Raw genomic sequence first — 14416 nt, 5'->3', positions numbered from 1 at the left:
AAAAATTAGATGGAATTTTCCACAAGTTCATCTTTTGTAGCAAGTCAAATTTCAAAAGCAGTAATTTTGGCAAACCATCTGTTATGTTTGCTTTTATTGGCTGTGTGGAGTTTAGAGGATTGTTAAACAACTGACGTGCGATAAAATAACTTTTATTCATTACACAGGAGGTCAGTGTGTTTGAGGGGTTTCTGCTCTGTGGGCTGTTAGGCCAATTCTTCTGTTCTCACTTTATCTTAGATCAGCTATTGCAATCCCTAACACTTAGAATCGTGGAATCATAGAATCATTAAGGCTGGAGAAGACCTCCAAGGTCATCAAGTCCAACCTTTGCCCAAATACCCCCATGCCACCCATGCCACATCTCCTTGGGTTTTGAACACTTCCACCCATCCGAGTCTGGTCATAAACAAAGGCTAAAAAAATGGTTTACTGTCAATAACATGAATATTCAAGAGAGAAATAATATTGAGCAGTACTTTTTTCCCAAGTTGCAGTTTGTTTATAAAGAACATTCTCTGGTTTCATGCACAAGTCACTGGTTTGTTTTCAATTCCATCAGCATTAGGGAGCGCAGAAAAATCAGACTTTTCAAATTAGGCTTTTTAGATGATCAAGTGAGAAGGACTGAGACTTTATTGACCATGAAAATTCCCTATATTTTTATGCCTTAAGCTGTAATATGCAATGAAAGTGAAACACTCTACAGTGCATAAAATTGTGCAAGTTTTAGGCCACAGCATATTAACCAGCTAATGACAGACCAAAGGGCATTTTTATCTTTTTGATTCTTGCATTAACCTTCCATTAAAATTATCTTTGAGATTATCACAAAGCATTGGAGATAATAAATTTAGGGAGTAGCAGGCTTGTTAAATATAATTTTAAAATGCTTTCATCAAGTAAAATGTGCCAAAACACAGGGAAACTCTGAGATGAGCTGAGTATGCAAACATCATAATGGAAGAATTCTTTTTCCTGAGGCTGATAAGGTCCTTTTTTAATGATGCTCATTGCTGATTGTCCCAGCACTGGAGGGTCGGCACAGCTCCCTGCCTTCCCCAGAGGTTTGGGTGACCCGGGACGGGAGCAGGGACACAGGAGGACACCCAGGGCTCTCCTGGCACTCTGGGCTCCCTCTGCCCTCATCCTGCCGGCGGATGGGACCAGCTGGACCAGAACCCTGCTCAGGGGCTGGGCTGGGGGTCCCTGCCCACCCCGGGCTGTCCCCCGGCCTCGGGTGACATTAACACCACCTCGTGTCTTGCAGGTTAACTATATTCTAGAGTCGCGGGCAAGCACAGCCAGAGCAGATTATTTTGCTCAGAAACAAAGAAAACTGAGCAGGAGAACAAGCTTTAGCTTCCAGAAGGAGAAGAAGTCGGGGCAGCAGTGAGCCTGGAGCAGAGCCTGCGTGCGGCGCTGGAGCCGCTCCGCCGGGCGGCGGCCGGGACCGCTGCCCCTGCTCGGGGCGGGCGGCGGCCGGGAATCTGAACCATCCCGTCTCTCACGGCTGGAAGATTGTCCCTCCTCGGCGGTGGGAAGTCTCCCCTGTGACAGAAATAAAGAGCCATATCAGCCGGAAAGAAGACTGTTACGCTTCAGGTTCCTTTGATTAGAAATAAGAGAATGACGTAGACTGGCATCATTTAATTACTGTATTATGTACAATCACAAGAAGAGATGTGATTACATATTATTTCACAGCCTGGTTAAAATAAATTATATACATCTGTAATCCACCCACGTACACGCAGGTATTGCTTGTGACATGATCAAATTTCTAAAAACAAAATGTAGGACAAATGTATCCATTTTTACTATTAATAAACAGATGTAATCTTTTTCAAGGTCCATATGATGCACAGTTCTTTTGGGGGGAGGCCGCAGTCCCAGATGGTTTCACTTCTGTTGCTGAAGTGCAGGAGGCATCCGTGAGCCAGGAACAGCAGCCGTGGCAGGGGAGCGCTTAGCGAGGGAGCCCTGAGACAGTCCAGTCTGTTGTGTTTGTTTTGTTCAAAAATATTTTTATTTAACTGTGCTTTTCAGCTTTGCAAATGCTTTATCGGAAGTTCCTTGCTGAAGGCAGCACGGTGGTTGGAAATCCACATCTTGGAGGTGGAGAGGAGAATCCTCCTGCCCGGGACCCTCAGCTGCTGCCCCCCTGGAGCTGGCACATCCACTGGGGCACCTTGTCCCTGGGGACTGGGAAATGCCTTCACCTTCTCTCAATATTATTCTTTAACAATAAAAATTAAGACCTACTTTGTACTGGGATTTGTAACTATCTTGGCCTTGTTCATCCTTAACACATCAGGGAACACGGGAATGGATGCTGGCACCCAGAGCCACATTTTTGGTTGAATTCACCAGAGGTGTCTTTCTTGCATCTCTCCAGGTCACTGGAGCTCTGCACACACTATCATAGAACTGCCCTGGTTCCCCATGGGGCTGGGGGCAGCTCCCTGGGGCACTGCCCACCCTCTGCCCGCCTCCCACCTTGCTTTTGTACAGAGAAAACGTCCTGAGCCTTAACACAGCGTGTGGGGCAGCCCTGGGCAGAGGGAGGGCCTGGGTCTCACCTGTTGTGTTTATGTTCTGGGTTTCAGAAGCTTGGCCCTGCACCACCGAGGCCAGGCCTCCCTGTACAGTCTTCCATGATATCTGCAAAACAAGAGAAACACTATTTTATAGTATTCTATTAATTTTTTTTAATCTTTTCTATGTGCAAATGCAGCACAGATACAATGGGAAAAGCCCCTTCGATGTAAATGACTCTTTTAACCGACTCTGTGAAATATTTAACATTAAAGTTGCTCTGTGAATGTTCTTTGGCCACCCAGTTTCAATTCTTTTTAACTGAACTGAAAAATTGCCTATTTGGTACCATAATCTGCAGCAATCTCCTGTTTCCATGGCCATAGTGCTGTCGCCACCCCCTCACGTGTATTTATTATCAGCAGGGATTCAGCATGTGCAGGTTTGCTCTCAGGAGAGCCTAAAAAACTCAGATTTGTGGCAGAGTCCCTTGCCCAGACCAGCTGTGTTCACAGCCTCCTGTCAGTCACCTTCCTGCTCCTGGTGTGGGTGTCCTGGGACCCAGGCAGAGATGGACAGACAGAGGCTGCTCCAAGGCTGGGTGAGCAGCAGGGAGCTTTGGAACCCAGAGTTTATTTGCTCCGAAAGAGCCACCGACAGTCAAAAAGCAAATTTGCTTCCAAAGATCAGATTCAGTTTGATACATGGCCCACAGGAAACCTTCCTTAAACCCTGGAAAGGTCCAGCATTCCAGGAGCTGAGCATCCCTCCCCCAGCAGAGGCATTTCTGCTGCCCAGCGCCCCTGAAGGAGTTAAATCAGCGCTCGTGGCTGCAGAGTGTGCACAGCTGAGCACGGAGCCATCGCGGGCTGGTCTTTCCCCGGTAGCTGTAGATGTAATTGAGTCAGATGGGCATCAACTGGGTCAGCAAGGCAAGCTGTTCCCCCATCCTGCTACCGGGCAGAGCAGAGCGCGGCCCCGGCCTGCGCACGCAGGCAGCTGCTGGAGGCAGCAGAGATTCCCTCAATTCCCTCTGACTTCTGCTGTCAGAGGACTCCTGTCCACAGGGACAATTCCCCTCCACCTCCTTGGCTTTGTCAGAGCACAGGGGAACACCAGAGAGAGACCTTTGAGCAGGGGACAGCCAGGGCACCCTGGCACATCCTGGCACCCAAGGCCAGAGCACTGGGTGCTCTCCCTGGGCTCTGCAGGGGTTTGCCAGGAGCTCCCAGAGCACCAATTCCAGACAGAATTACCTTTGGTTTTGGGTTGGCAGGAGTCTGGTGCATCCCTGGGTTTTGCAGCTGCCCCTCAGGGGGGGCTGAGAACCTGGCACCAGGACAAGCAAGCAAAACCCATGGCACAGCCGTGGGTGCAGCCCTGAGATTAATGGGGGAGTTATTTATGGAGACATGTTTGTAATGGGCCCATGAATCCATGGAAATGCGCTGCTGTGGTGGCGGGTGGGGCTGGGTGCTGCTGCTGCTGCTGAAATTAATGCCTCTTAAATCACAGCCAGCACAGCCACCCCGTGCAGCTCTGGGACAAGGACAGCCACGAGGACAGGAACGTGTGGGCACAGTGGCACACGGCCAGCTGGGCCAGCAGGAGCGTGCCCTGGCCAGGTGTGCTCCCTGCATCGCTGCCGTGACCATGGAGAGCTCAGGGTCACCAAGAACTGGGCACAAGGAGGGCTGGCCCTGGGCACAGCCCCATGCTTCTGCTCCACTGCATGAAGGGTTAAGCACTGTCATGTTTTATTCTCCCCACACACCTCTGCTTAAATGCAAAAAGAGAAAAAAATCTCAACAGGGTGTTGTTCACTCTAAAAACCCTAAGCATGATTTGTGAACTCTCACAGCCTGGGTAATCTCATCAGAGTAATGGGATTATATTTCAAATCACCATGGCCTGTTCATTACACATTTAAACTCCTTTGACAGAGGAAAAGTTAAATAAAATGTGTGCGTCAGCCCTGGTTGACTTTCCCAGTTCTCTTTCTTGATTAGACAAACAGATGCTGAGCTCCAAAATGAAAAAATAATGTGCTCATTTATTCATTTTTCTGACAAGTCACAATAGATTTTTAACTACAAATGAGCCCCCTCCCCAGGTGGGAGCGCGGGGCCCGCGTGTGCTGTAATGGGCTGGGAGCTGGTGGCAGGGCTGGAATGGGGCACAAGTGGTCATTTCCAGGCTGGGAGCATGAGGACACGGCCACGATTCCCCTGCCACTGCCACTGCCACCACTGCGGGGCGGATTTCTGCCAGGAGCTGGAATTCCACTCCACAGCCACAGCCACAGCCACAGCCACAGCCACAGCCACAGCCTGGCCCAGCCCCAGCACCTACCAAGGCTCTGGCACCTCCTCCTGCCCTGCTCACCCAGGCTGGAACACAGCCCAGGGGCAGGGCCAGGGCTGCTGGGGCTGCCAGGGCCATGGGGGTGGCCGTGGTGTGGCCATGGGGATGGCCATGGTGTGGCCATGGGGATGGCCATGGTGTGGCCATGGGGATGGCCATGGTGTGGCCATGGGGATGGCCGTGGTGTGGCCATGGGGATGGCCATGGTGTGGCCATGGGGATGGATGTGGTGTGGCCACGGGGATGTCCATGGTGTGGCCATGGGGACAGCCATGGTGTGGCCATGGGGATGTCCATGGTGTGGCCATGGGCACAGCTGTGGTGTGGGCACACTGAGCACTGCCAGCCACAGGCACTTACCTGCTTAGGGCACCGGAGCTCCCAGCTCCTCTCACGGTGTCACTGCTCCCAATCCGAGCTCAGCACGAGCCCCAGGTGTGCCACGGGGATGGGGAGAGTTCAGCCCAGGCCTGGAGGGTCTCGGTGCCCCCGGTCCTGCGTGGGCCCCACCAGGGCGGCTCAGCCGTTCCCAGGAGCTGCAGATGAAGGAACAGGCGGGCTGCTGTGGGCTGAGCTCCTGCTGGAGAGAGAGGTCTCGTCAGGGAGCACCGGGACTCTATTAGGGAGCTGAAATGCCAGATAATTAGAAATACACCAGCAAACCCCATTATTGTCAGGAGGCTGCAACTGCGTACAGTAATGAAGCAATTATTAATGAGCAACTGCAAGGCTGTCATTAATTTCAGCTTTTCAGGATCACAGACTACGACAAGTTAAATGTTACAGCAGAGCTGGGCTGGGCTGAGCAGGGCTGGTCCCCACCCCAGCTGGGCACAGCAGGGTGTTTTGGCACCCCTCAGCCCGGGGGGGGCCTCCCTGTGCCCACGGTGCCAATTCCTGCCCCATTCTCTCCTCCTTTCCCTTTGCCCCTTTGGGCCGTGGCACCGACAGGGGAACGGGGACAGAGATGGGGACAGGGATGGGGATGGGGATGGGGACAAGAATGGAGACTGGAATGGGGACAGGGATGGGGACAGGGATGGGGACAGGGATGGGGACAGGGATGGGGACAAGAACGGGGACAGGGAGGGGCACAGGGCCAGGGAGGGGCACAGGGAGGGCACAGGGACAGGGCCAGGGCCAGGGAGGGGCTCAGGCTGCGGGGCCGCCCCGTCCTGCGGCAGCCCGGGCGCGGGGCCGGTGGCTCCGGGTGCGCTCGGGGCCGGTGCAGGCGGGAGCCGCTCCCGCACCAGCGCAGCCCCGCGCCGCAATCTGTCACGGCGGCTGGGGCTCGCCGGCTCTGCAATATGTACCTCATGTCTGGGCTGTCATCGGACATAATTCCTCCCTGCTGGCATATTGCTGATTTGTGCATAAGTGATGCGTGCAATCCACCTGAGCCGGGAGTCAGGGGTGCCTCGATCCGGGGCTGTCAGGGCAGAGTGTTTTAGTGCCTCCTGCGATTAGCTGGAATTGACAGGCCCTGAGAGCCGGGAATTGCACAACAGGGGAATTAACAGCCAGGGCTGGAGTGGAGTGTGGCACTCGTTTAATCTGCAATTTATCAGTTTGCGTGGCTCCTTGTCGCAGGCGGGAGATTACACTCCAAAAAGGGCGGCTCTGTTTTTCTGTGGTGCCAGCAGCCAGGGAGGGCAGAGCAGCGCTCGGGGTCAGCGGTGCCATGGGAAGGGCACCCTGGACGGGGTGTGGTGGGCACTGTGCCCTGGGGCTGGGTCCTGCGCAGAGCTTACGGGGCACGGGCAGGTGCGCCTGCCCAAGGTGCCCTAACCCCAATCCAGCCCTCGCAGGGTCCCCACGGCCTCTGCACCCCTCGGCACATCACCCACGGGACCCCAGAGCAGGATCCACAGAGCCACAGTCCTGTTCTGTCCTGCTGCTCCCGTGGGCCCTCCCAGAGCAGGGATGAACCCCCGCCCCCCACCATGCCACGAGTGCTCCAATTTTGATAATATCATTAGAGGCTGATAATGGTTTCCAGGAACTCTGCAGCCTCCCCGCGAGGTGACAGCCTGTGAAGGCAGCGTGCAGATAATGTATTCTGCGAGGGTACAGAAATGCGACTCTGAGCACATTAAGCTCCTTTAATGCGGGTGACACACACCTTCCTGCCCGCATGCGTTGCCCTCGGGGGCAGGCACGGCCCGCGGGCCCGGAGCCTCCGCCGGCCGCGCTCCCCCTTCCCGCCGCCAGCACCAGCCGCGGGATGCAGGCGCTGCCGCTGCGTGCCCATGATCTCCTTGGCCTTCCTGGGTGTCCTGCTCTGATACCGAAACCTTTACGCAACCTCACGGTATCAAAGATTATTTATAATGAATTAAATACGTTTTCAGCAGCTTCTTTCCACACTTACTGCCACACTTCCACTGCCACTTCAACTTAATTAGGGAGAGTTCGCTAAAGAGATGGGAATAAATGCATCTATAGAAATATATCTATGTATAAATGAAGAAAGCCACCACCGCAGGTCAGACCAGTCCTTTCAATTTATTGCCCTGGTACATTCATTTGTAAATAGCTTTGCCTTGCTGGTTTCTAAGTGCAAGGCTAATGTTGGAGTGCTTAAATTAATAGTGACGCACACCTTTCATTATTGCTATTAAATTAGGTGCTGGGCTTTGATGGATTCACTTGTTGCTGAACTAAAAGCCTGGTGGATGTGGGTGTGTGTATCCATTTGGTTTTACAGCAAGTTTAGGTCTCAGTGTCAAGGCAGGCAGAGCTGAGCGGCTCCTCCTCAGCTCACTCCAATTAGCAGGAGGGGCCCTCCCGCAGGAGAGCCGGGCAGGAGGACCCCACACACCCCAGGGGGTTTGGGCAGCGTTCCAGGATCAGCATCCCCGTCCCTGCACAAGGGAGAGTGAGCTGGGAATGCCAGCATCATACCTGGCACCAGAGGCCCGGGGGGATCCATGCCATCGTCTGCAGTGGGCACCAGCCCCACACCACACACGGCATCTGCCCTCCTGTGCCTGGAGAAACACAGAAACGTGACAATCGCCCCCAAAATCCCTGCAGACACGGGGTGTTTGACCCATACATCAGCCCGGTCCCCTGCAAGCTGTGACTGGCACAGCCCCGGGACATGCAGAGCCCCAGACTGGAGTTCCCGAGGATCCTGAGGCTCCTGCCCGTGCTGGCCGGGGGCTGTGGGTGCCCCAAGGCCCCCGATCCTGCCCCTGCCGTGACCCCATCCTCCTCACCAGTGCTGCCATTCCTGCCGAGGGCATCGGGACTCCCCTGTTCTGTCCAGGGGCTGGGAGCTCTGGGCTGGGCTGGGGGCTCTGAGCTGGGGGCTCTGTGCTGGGCTCTGTTCTGGGTCTCTGGGCTGTGTCTTTGTTCTGCCGCGCTGTTCCCACTCTTACGGTGCCACCTTGAGGCCGCCGATCGCAGGCTCAGGCTGCGCGACCGCTGCTGCCACGGCCGGTCCCTCCCCGCTCCCCTGTCCCTACCGCTGTCCCTGTCCCTACCGCTGTCCCTGCTCCTGTCCGGAGGGCCAGTGACGCCCTCAACCCTCCCTTGCACTTCACCAATCCAGGACATGAGGCTGTCTGACCCTGGGGATCTGGTCAGGCTATGGGGTTTTGTCCCAGGGAAACAGCTCAGGACATTCCTTTGGGGTCAAGTCTCTTACTCCTGGAGCAAGCCCCAAATTCCCTGTGCTGGCCCAGCAGAGTCTGTGGGGTGCTCTGGTGTCATTTTCTGCCCGTGCCCCAAGGCTGGCCAGGGCCAGCCCCGCAGCCTGGAGGGGCTGAGGCCCCGGCAGGGCTCCAGGCAGGCGGCAGCACCATCCACCCACGGCTCCCAAGCAGCTGGCAGCACAACCAGGTCACCGCCTAGCCTGAGGGACCGACATCCCCGTGTCCAGAGCCGGGCACAGACATCTGCTCAGAGCAGCTTCCCTACGGACACAGGGAAGGGCTGGCATGGAGCTGACCCCCTCGGCTGGCCCTGCCAGCAGCACTGGGGACACAGTGCAGAGCTGGTGACCGTGACAGGTCACTCTGGTCACTCCCTGTGCCTCTGGCACGGGCACTGCTGGACACACAAACTGCATTGCTCTTGCTCTTTGACATTTTAGGGATAATAAATTCTTAACCACCCCAAATTCCTCCTTGGTGCCCTCTGCAGCAATGCTCCGATATTACATATAAACCCAGTGCTCCAATATTAATTATAAACCACAAATACTGACCAGCTTCCATGTCCTCCGCCAGCGCTGACAATCATTGACTGGAATATCAAATTTATAATGTTGGGATGCGGAACCTGGTGAGATGAACTGCTCTGCCTTTTAATCAGCTTTATGGGATGATAGAAAGCATTGATCGACAAAGACAAGACACAGCCCATGTTCCTGTGTCTGTAGCTGTGCAACCTTATTAATTTAGATTTGCAAAGGGTTGGTTGAGCTGGAGGGGACAGAGCTGGGCATCCTTGTGCTGGATGGAGCAGGGCAGGAGCTGTGGTTCTCCAGGCAGGGGGCTTGCCAGCAGCCTGGCTCACCTGCCTCTGGGCCTCGGTGGCACAGGCACCCAAACTGCACCAGGGCCCACCCAGGGCCACCACGGTGGGACCCGCGGGCTGCTCCGGGGCTGAGGAGCGCCGGTGCCAGCCCAGCACGGACCTGGCACGGGCAGCGTGTGCCTGCCCGCACGTTCCTGCCCAGCCCGGCCCTGCCCTGCCCTCCTCCTCCCCCGGAACGCCTCCGTGCCCGGCCCGGTGCCGGCCGGACAGCTGGTGACCAGATTGGTGCGTCTTGCGCTGTCGTCTCGCATTTGCTCGCCTGCCCCCGCCGCAGCCGGGGAGGCTGGGCCGGCGTTTTCAGGTCAGAGGCTGCATCCAGCACAGGAAGAAAATTCCCATTTCCCCACCAAGATTTTAACTGTGGAGTTACCCAGCACCCGGCCCTCCCCTGGCACGCCCAGCCCCGGGCCCCACACTCACCCTCCGGTCGTGTCCATCCCGGGAAAGGCTGAGGAGCTGGAACGGCAGCAAGGGGGGCTGAAACCAGAGCCGGCAGCGTGGCTGGATGGGAAACTGGGCTTGTAAAAAAATTTGGTTTCATTCCTTGAATTTAAAAGTTTACCTAATAAAAGTAACTGAGGAGCAGTAGTGTGCTTTGGCTTCTGTTCGGCATTTAATAGCACATGACGTTTTGATTAAAAAATTAGCTGTATATAATATCAATAGAGCTCACATTAGAAGGATTAAGAATTGGCTGACTGACAGGTCTCAAAAAGCAGTTGTCAATGGGGAATCATCATCGGATGATGATGTTCAACATGTTCATCCACGGTTTGGAGGTAAATATCAAATCAGTGCTGATAGGATTTGGGATGACAAGGATTAGTGGGAAGGTGGGAACGCTGACAAGGGGGAGCTGTGGGGAGCTGATGATGCCCTGCACAAGCAGCATCCCCACCACCAGTGCCACTGCAAAGGGTCCTGAGTGAACCCTGAGCCCTCCTGAGACACAACACACCAGAGCCAACACCCCCAGGTACCTGGAGCCCTCAGCAGCCCTGGCATCCCCACAGGCTGGGTACCGCACTTCTCAGGAGGTGATGAAGGAGGTGATGAAGGAGGTGATGAAGGTCTCGCCCCTGTGGTGCCACTGGCTGCTCCCAGTGTGAGCAGGGCACTGCAGCTGCTCCTCCTCTGCTGCCCTCGGTAGCCATGGATTTTTGAAAGTGAAATCCCTGTTAGTGCAGGTACTGTGCCTAACCCACAGGAATTCCCCATTGTGAGCAGTTGCAATTAGCGGCCACTCAGCCCCTGGATGTGCTCGTTAGTGACAAACCTGCCTGAACTCGGGTGGTGGCACAGCTCCCGCATTCGCCCTGGTGAGGGACAGTGGAGCAGGGATGGGCTCCCACGGCGGGGCACGGGGACAGCAGAGCCCCAGAGCCACCTTCCAGCCTGGCACGGTGCCCGCTGCTGAAGGAGCCTCCCCTGTCCCAGCTCAGCACATCCAGCAGCAGGAGAGGCACTCACAGAGCCCCTGGCTCCTGTAAATCCCACTGGGCACATGTCCCTGAGCCACCCCCCTGAGACACCTCCTGTCCTCACCATAGGCAGGGTGAGCAGAACCACGGGGACCCCAGTGCTTCTGCAGGGCATCAGCTCAGGGCCCAGCACAGCCACAGCCCTGCCCGAGCTGGGCCCTGGCAGGGTGGGCATCGCTGCCCTCGCAGTGCCCATGAGCCCCCAGCTCTGAGCACCTGTAAAGGCATCGTGCTGCTGCAGGGCTCAACTGGCCCAGTAAAAGGACATCAGCTGAATAAAACAAGGAATGAGTGATGCCACGATGCCCTGTTGGATTGGAATTGTGTGAAAAAAGTGGTTTTCTCAGGGAGATTTATTTCCTCTGCTGGCCACAGCCAGCCAGCCCAGAGAAGGGAACAAGTCTCTGGTGCCAGGGCCACTGCTCCCTCCTGGTCCCAGCACAGCTTTTATCCCATTGCTGAGGGAATCAGAATAAAGGAAATGCAAACAGGTATTCACCCACTGCAAAGCATGGGGGCACAGGCTCCTGTTCTACTCCCTGGGGCCCTGCTCTCCTCCCAGCCCACACCACAGCCCCAGATCCCACCTGGAACCCACAGCCAGATCCAGAAAGGCCATCCCGTGCCAGAGGGGACGGTTCCTGCCCTGGGCCTGGACATGGCATCAGCTGTGACAGTGCCCTGATGCTCTGGGACATCCGTGGCCTCTGCAAGGATGATGGCAGCAGAGCCAGGGGCTCCTGCAGGAGCTGCCCTGACACCCGAGGGGACAAAACCTCTGCTGCCACCTCATCTGCAGCCACCGTCCCTCCAAGGACCAGGCACCTGCAGGAGGCACAGAACAGGATCCCCAGGAGTGGTAAATGCTGCAAAGTGCTGGAGTCAGCACTATCGCTGAATTTTGCTTTCAACATCTGCAGCCCAATAAATCTTTGTCTCCTTCCAGTGAACTGTGCTCTTCTCGGGCTCCAATTTACATCCCTCAGCACGGCCCCCACAGCAGCCCCGCGGCTCCCGCTGCCAGCCCGGGCCGTCACCCCGCGGGGCCGAGGGGGCAGCGAGGGACCCGCCCCGGGCAGCCCCGGCCCCGCCAGCCCCGCAGCTCCCCGGGCCCGGTGGCCACCGGCGCCGCTCTGTGCCAAAACCCTTCCGCTCTCCAGACCTTCACTGGGCTTTTTTTTGTTTTGTTTTAATTGTTTTCAAAACAGATTTCATGTGGTCCCAAAATGAGACCATGATTGTAAATTAAAGTGTAATTAGCCTTTACGCTTTTATATTCATTAACTCTTCTCTGTTAATGATGCAGAGGCTGGAGCACAAACCCAGCATTATGAAACCACATCCAGGAAATAAAATAGTGATTTAGATAATGGCCAGAATGTATTGCTGCTTACACATAATTAAACAAATGCTCAATTTACACTTGGAAACATGAATGAATGTTGATTAACCCCAGCCCAACGACTCTGCTGGCGAGGTGGCTGAGCCCGGGGCTGGCAGCGCCGGGCAGGGTGGGCAGTGCCCGCTCCCGCCGCCCTGCCCGGCCCAGGTGCCGCACCGCACTGGCTCTGGCTCTGCAGGCTGGTCCAAAAGCCACCCTGGCACACGGGTGACACCGCCACAAGGGCAGGGGACGCTGCCATGGCAGTGCCACCCCTGTGTCCTCCCGGAGCAGCGGGGACAGCGGGGCCCAGGCTGGCAGCGCCCGAGGGTCCCCGTGCCGGGGCCGCTCCCGCTCAGGCTTTGTCTCGGTCCCCGCTCCTGCTGCCCTCCGAACGTGCCAGTTTCTATGGAGACATCGCCGCCTCTGCGCGGGAGGAGCCCGAGCCCCCCGAGCAGGGAAAGGCTCCGCTCTGCTCAGCTCTGCTCTGCTGCACGGAGCCGGGGCTGGGGCCGGGGCCGCTCGGTCCTGCCCGCTCCAGGGCCCGCCCCGGGCTCTCCGCGGGACCGGGCAGCGCTGGCCGGGAGCCCCGGCAGGGACAAGAGGAGCCACGCAGGGCGGGCTCCTGTGCCCATGGGCACCGGGCTGAGGGCAGGGGCGTCTCTGCTCCAGGCTGCACCCAGCGCCAAGCAGGGCTCTGCGGTGTTTCCTGGTGGGGATGGCGGCTGTGCCGCTGGTCACAGGGAATCCCTGCGCAGGCACCGGGGCAGCCGGAGCAGGGGACAGCCCCTGGGGAGCCCAGCAGAGCCATTCCCCACCTCAGCCTGGCTCCGGGCTGCCCATGGCAGCGGCCCCAGTGCTGCCCCCCGGCCCCCTCACCTCGCTGTGTCCAGACCTCGGCTCCCACGGACCGTTCATGGATCGCTGCCTCACAGGCCATAATGGCTCCATCTCGGGGTCAATACGGGCGCCTTTGACACATGATAGACAATAATTGCTCTTTCTTAGAGACTTTTTAGTTCATGGATCATTGACCTGATGGGCTGTAACAGCTCCGACAGAGGCTGCACACCCCTGTGCTTAACCACCCTCAGGAGCAGGCAGCTCACGGGGCCATGTGGAACAGTCTCTCCAAATCCATGCCCCCAGTGCAGGCTGCCAAGGGCCCTGGGGCCACTGGAAGCCCTTCTGGTGCCATGGCCATGGAGGAGAGGCCGTGGCAGGAGGCACAGGAGCCCAGGAGAAAAGGCCAGCACACCCCAGGATCCCCTGAGTACCATGGGACAGAACAGGATGCACAGGACCAGGTCACCTCCCAGGCTCTGCAGGCTGGAGATCCCCACTCTGACAGCAACTTCCAGGTATATGATTTAATGAAAGGCACAATAAGAAGTGAAACAATTAGAATTTCTGCCTCATTATCATGGTAATCTTATCAGTCGGATAATGAGGTATTAATGGAGATTTAATGTGCCTCTCATAACAGAATCCCTTGGAGAAAACACATAAGGAAATTGCTGTAAATCCACTTAATGATGGAAAGGTCCCCAAACACCATATTCCAGAGGATGAAAAATGCTGGATGCAAATGAGAGAGAATCAAGGTCAATAACGCTGCGGGGACCGAGCCCAGGCAGCACCGGCCCCGCCCCGCCTGCCCCGGGACCGGTGGGTGTGTGGCAGCTGAAGAAACCCTCCGGTCTCGTCAGGAAAAATCAGCATTTCCTAAGAAAAAAGACGCCAACCATAACAGTTTTGGACTTGACCACTCTCAGCAAGGCATCAAGCAGCAGCCAGCAGAGGGACGGGCACAGTCCTGCTGCAGGCAGAGCTATTTCTCTCCTTCCAAGCAACCAGAACAGCCAAGCTGCAGATTCAAAAGAATAACTGAAGAGCTCTGTGTTAAGCAGTCAGTGCAGCGGAGCTTCCTCTCCCCTTTACTGGATTTTGGTTCTTTTTTGCCAGTGTCCCTTCCATGGGTGGTGTGAGGATGGAGCAGAGCAGCAATGCCCAGAGCAAACCACACAGAGTTAGTGGGAAGTGCTCACACCTGCACGGCCATCCCAGCACAACTGCTGATGGCACTGGAACAAGGCAGAAACGTCAA

The 14416-nt window shown here is 56.2% G+C and overlaps 1 protein-coding gene across 3 annotated transcripts in view; it reads left to right on the top strand.

Moving 5' to 3' along the window:
* Positions 1-1854, top strand: part of MAPKAP1 (MAPK associated protein 1) — an 80657-nt gene extending 78803 nt beyond the window's left edge. For all 3 annotated transcript variants that reach the window (XM_066563100.1, XM_066563101.1, XM_066563098.1), the window contains one exon: positions 1271-1854. In XM_066563100.1, coding sequence (XP_066419197.1) covers positions 1271-1396 — 126 coding nt within the window. In that variant the 3' untranslated portion in view covers positions 1397-1854. The remainder of the gene's footprint in view (positions 1-1270) is intronic.
* Positions 1855-14416: the final 12562 nt, after the last annotated feature.

This window comes from Molothrus aeneus, chromosome 19, assembly GCF_037042795.1.
Source record: "Molothrus aeneus isolate 106 chromosome 19, BPBGC_Maene_1.0, whole genome shotgun sequence".
Taxonomy (NCBI): Eukaryota; Metazoa; Chordata; class Aves; order Passeriformes; family Icteridae; genus Molothrus; species Molothrus aeneus.
This window is presented reverse-complemented; position numbering and strand designations above follow the sequence as displayed.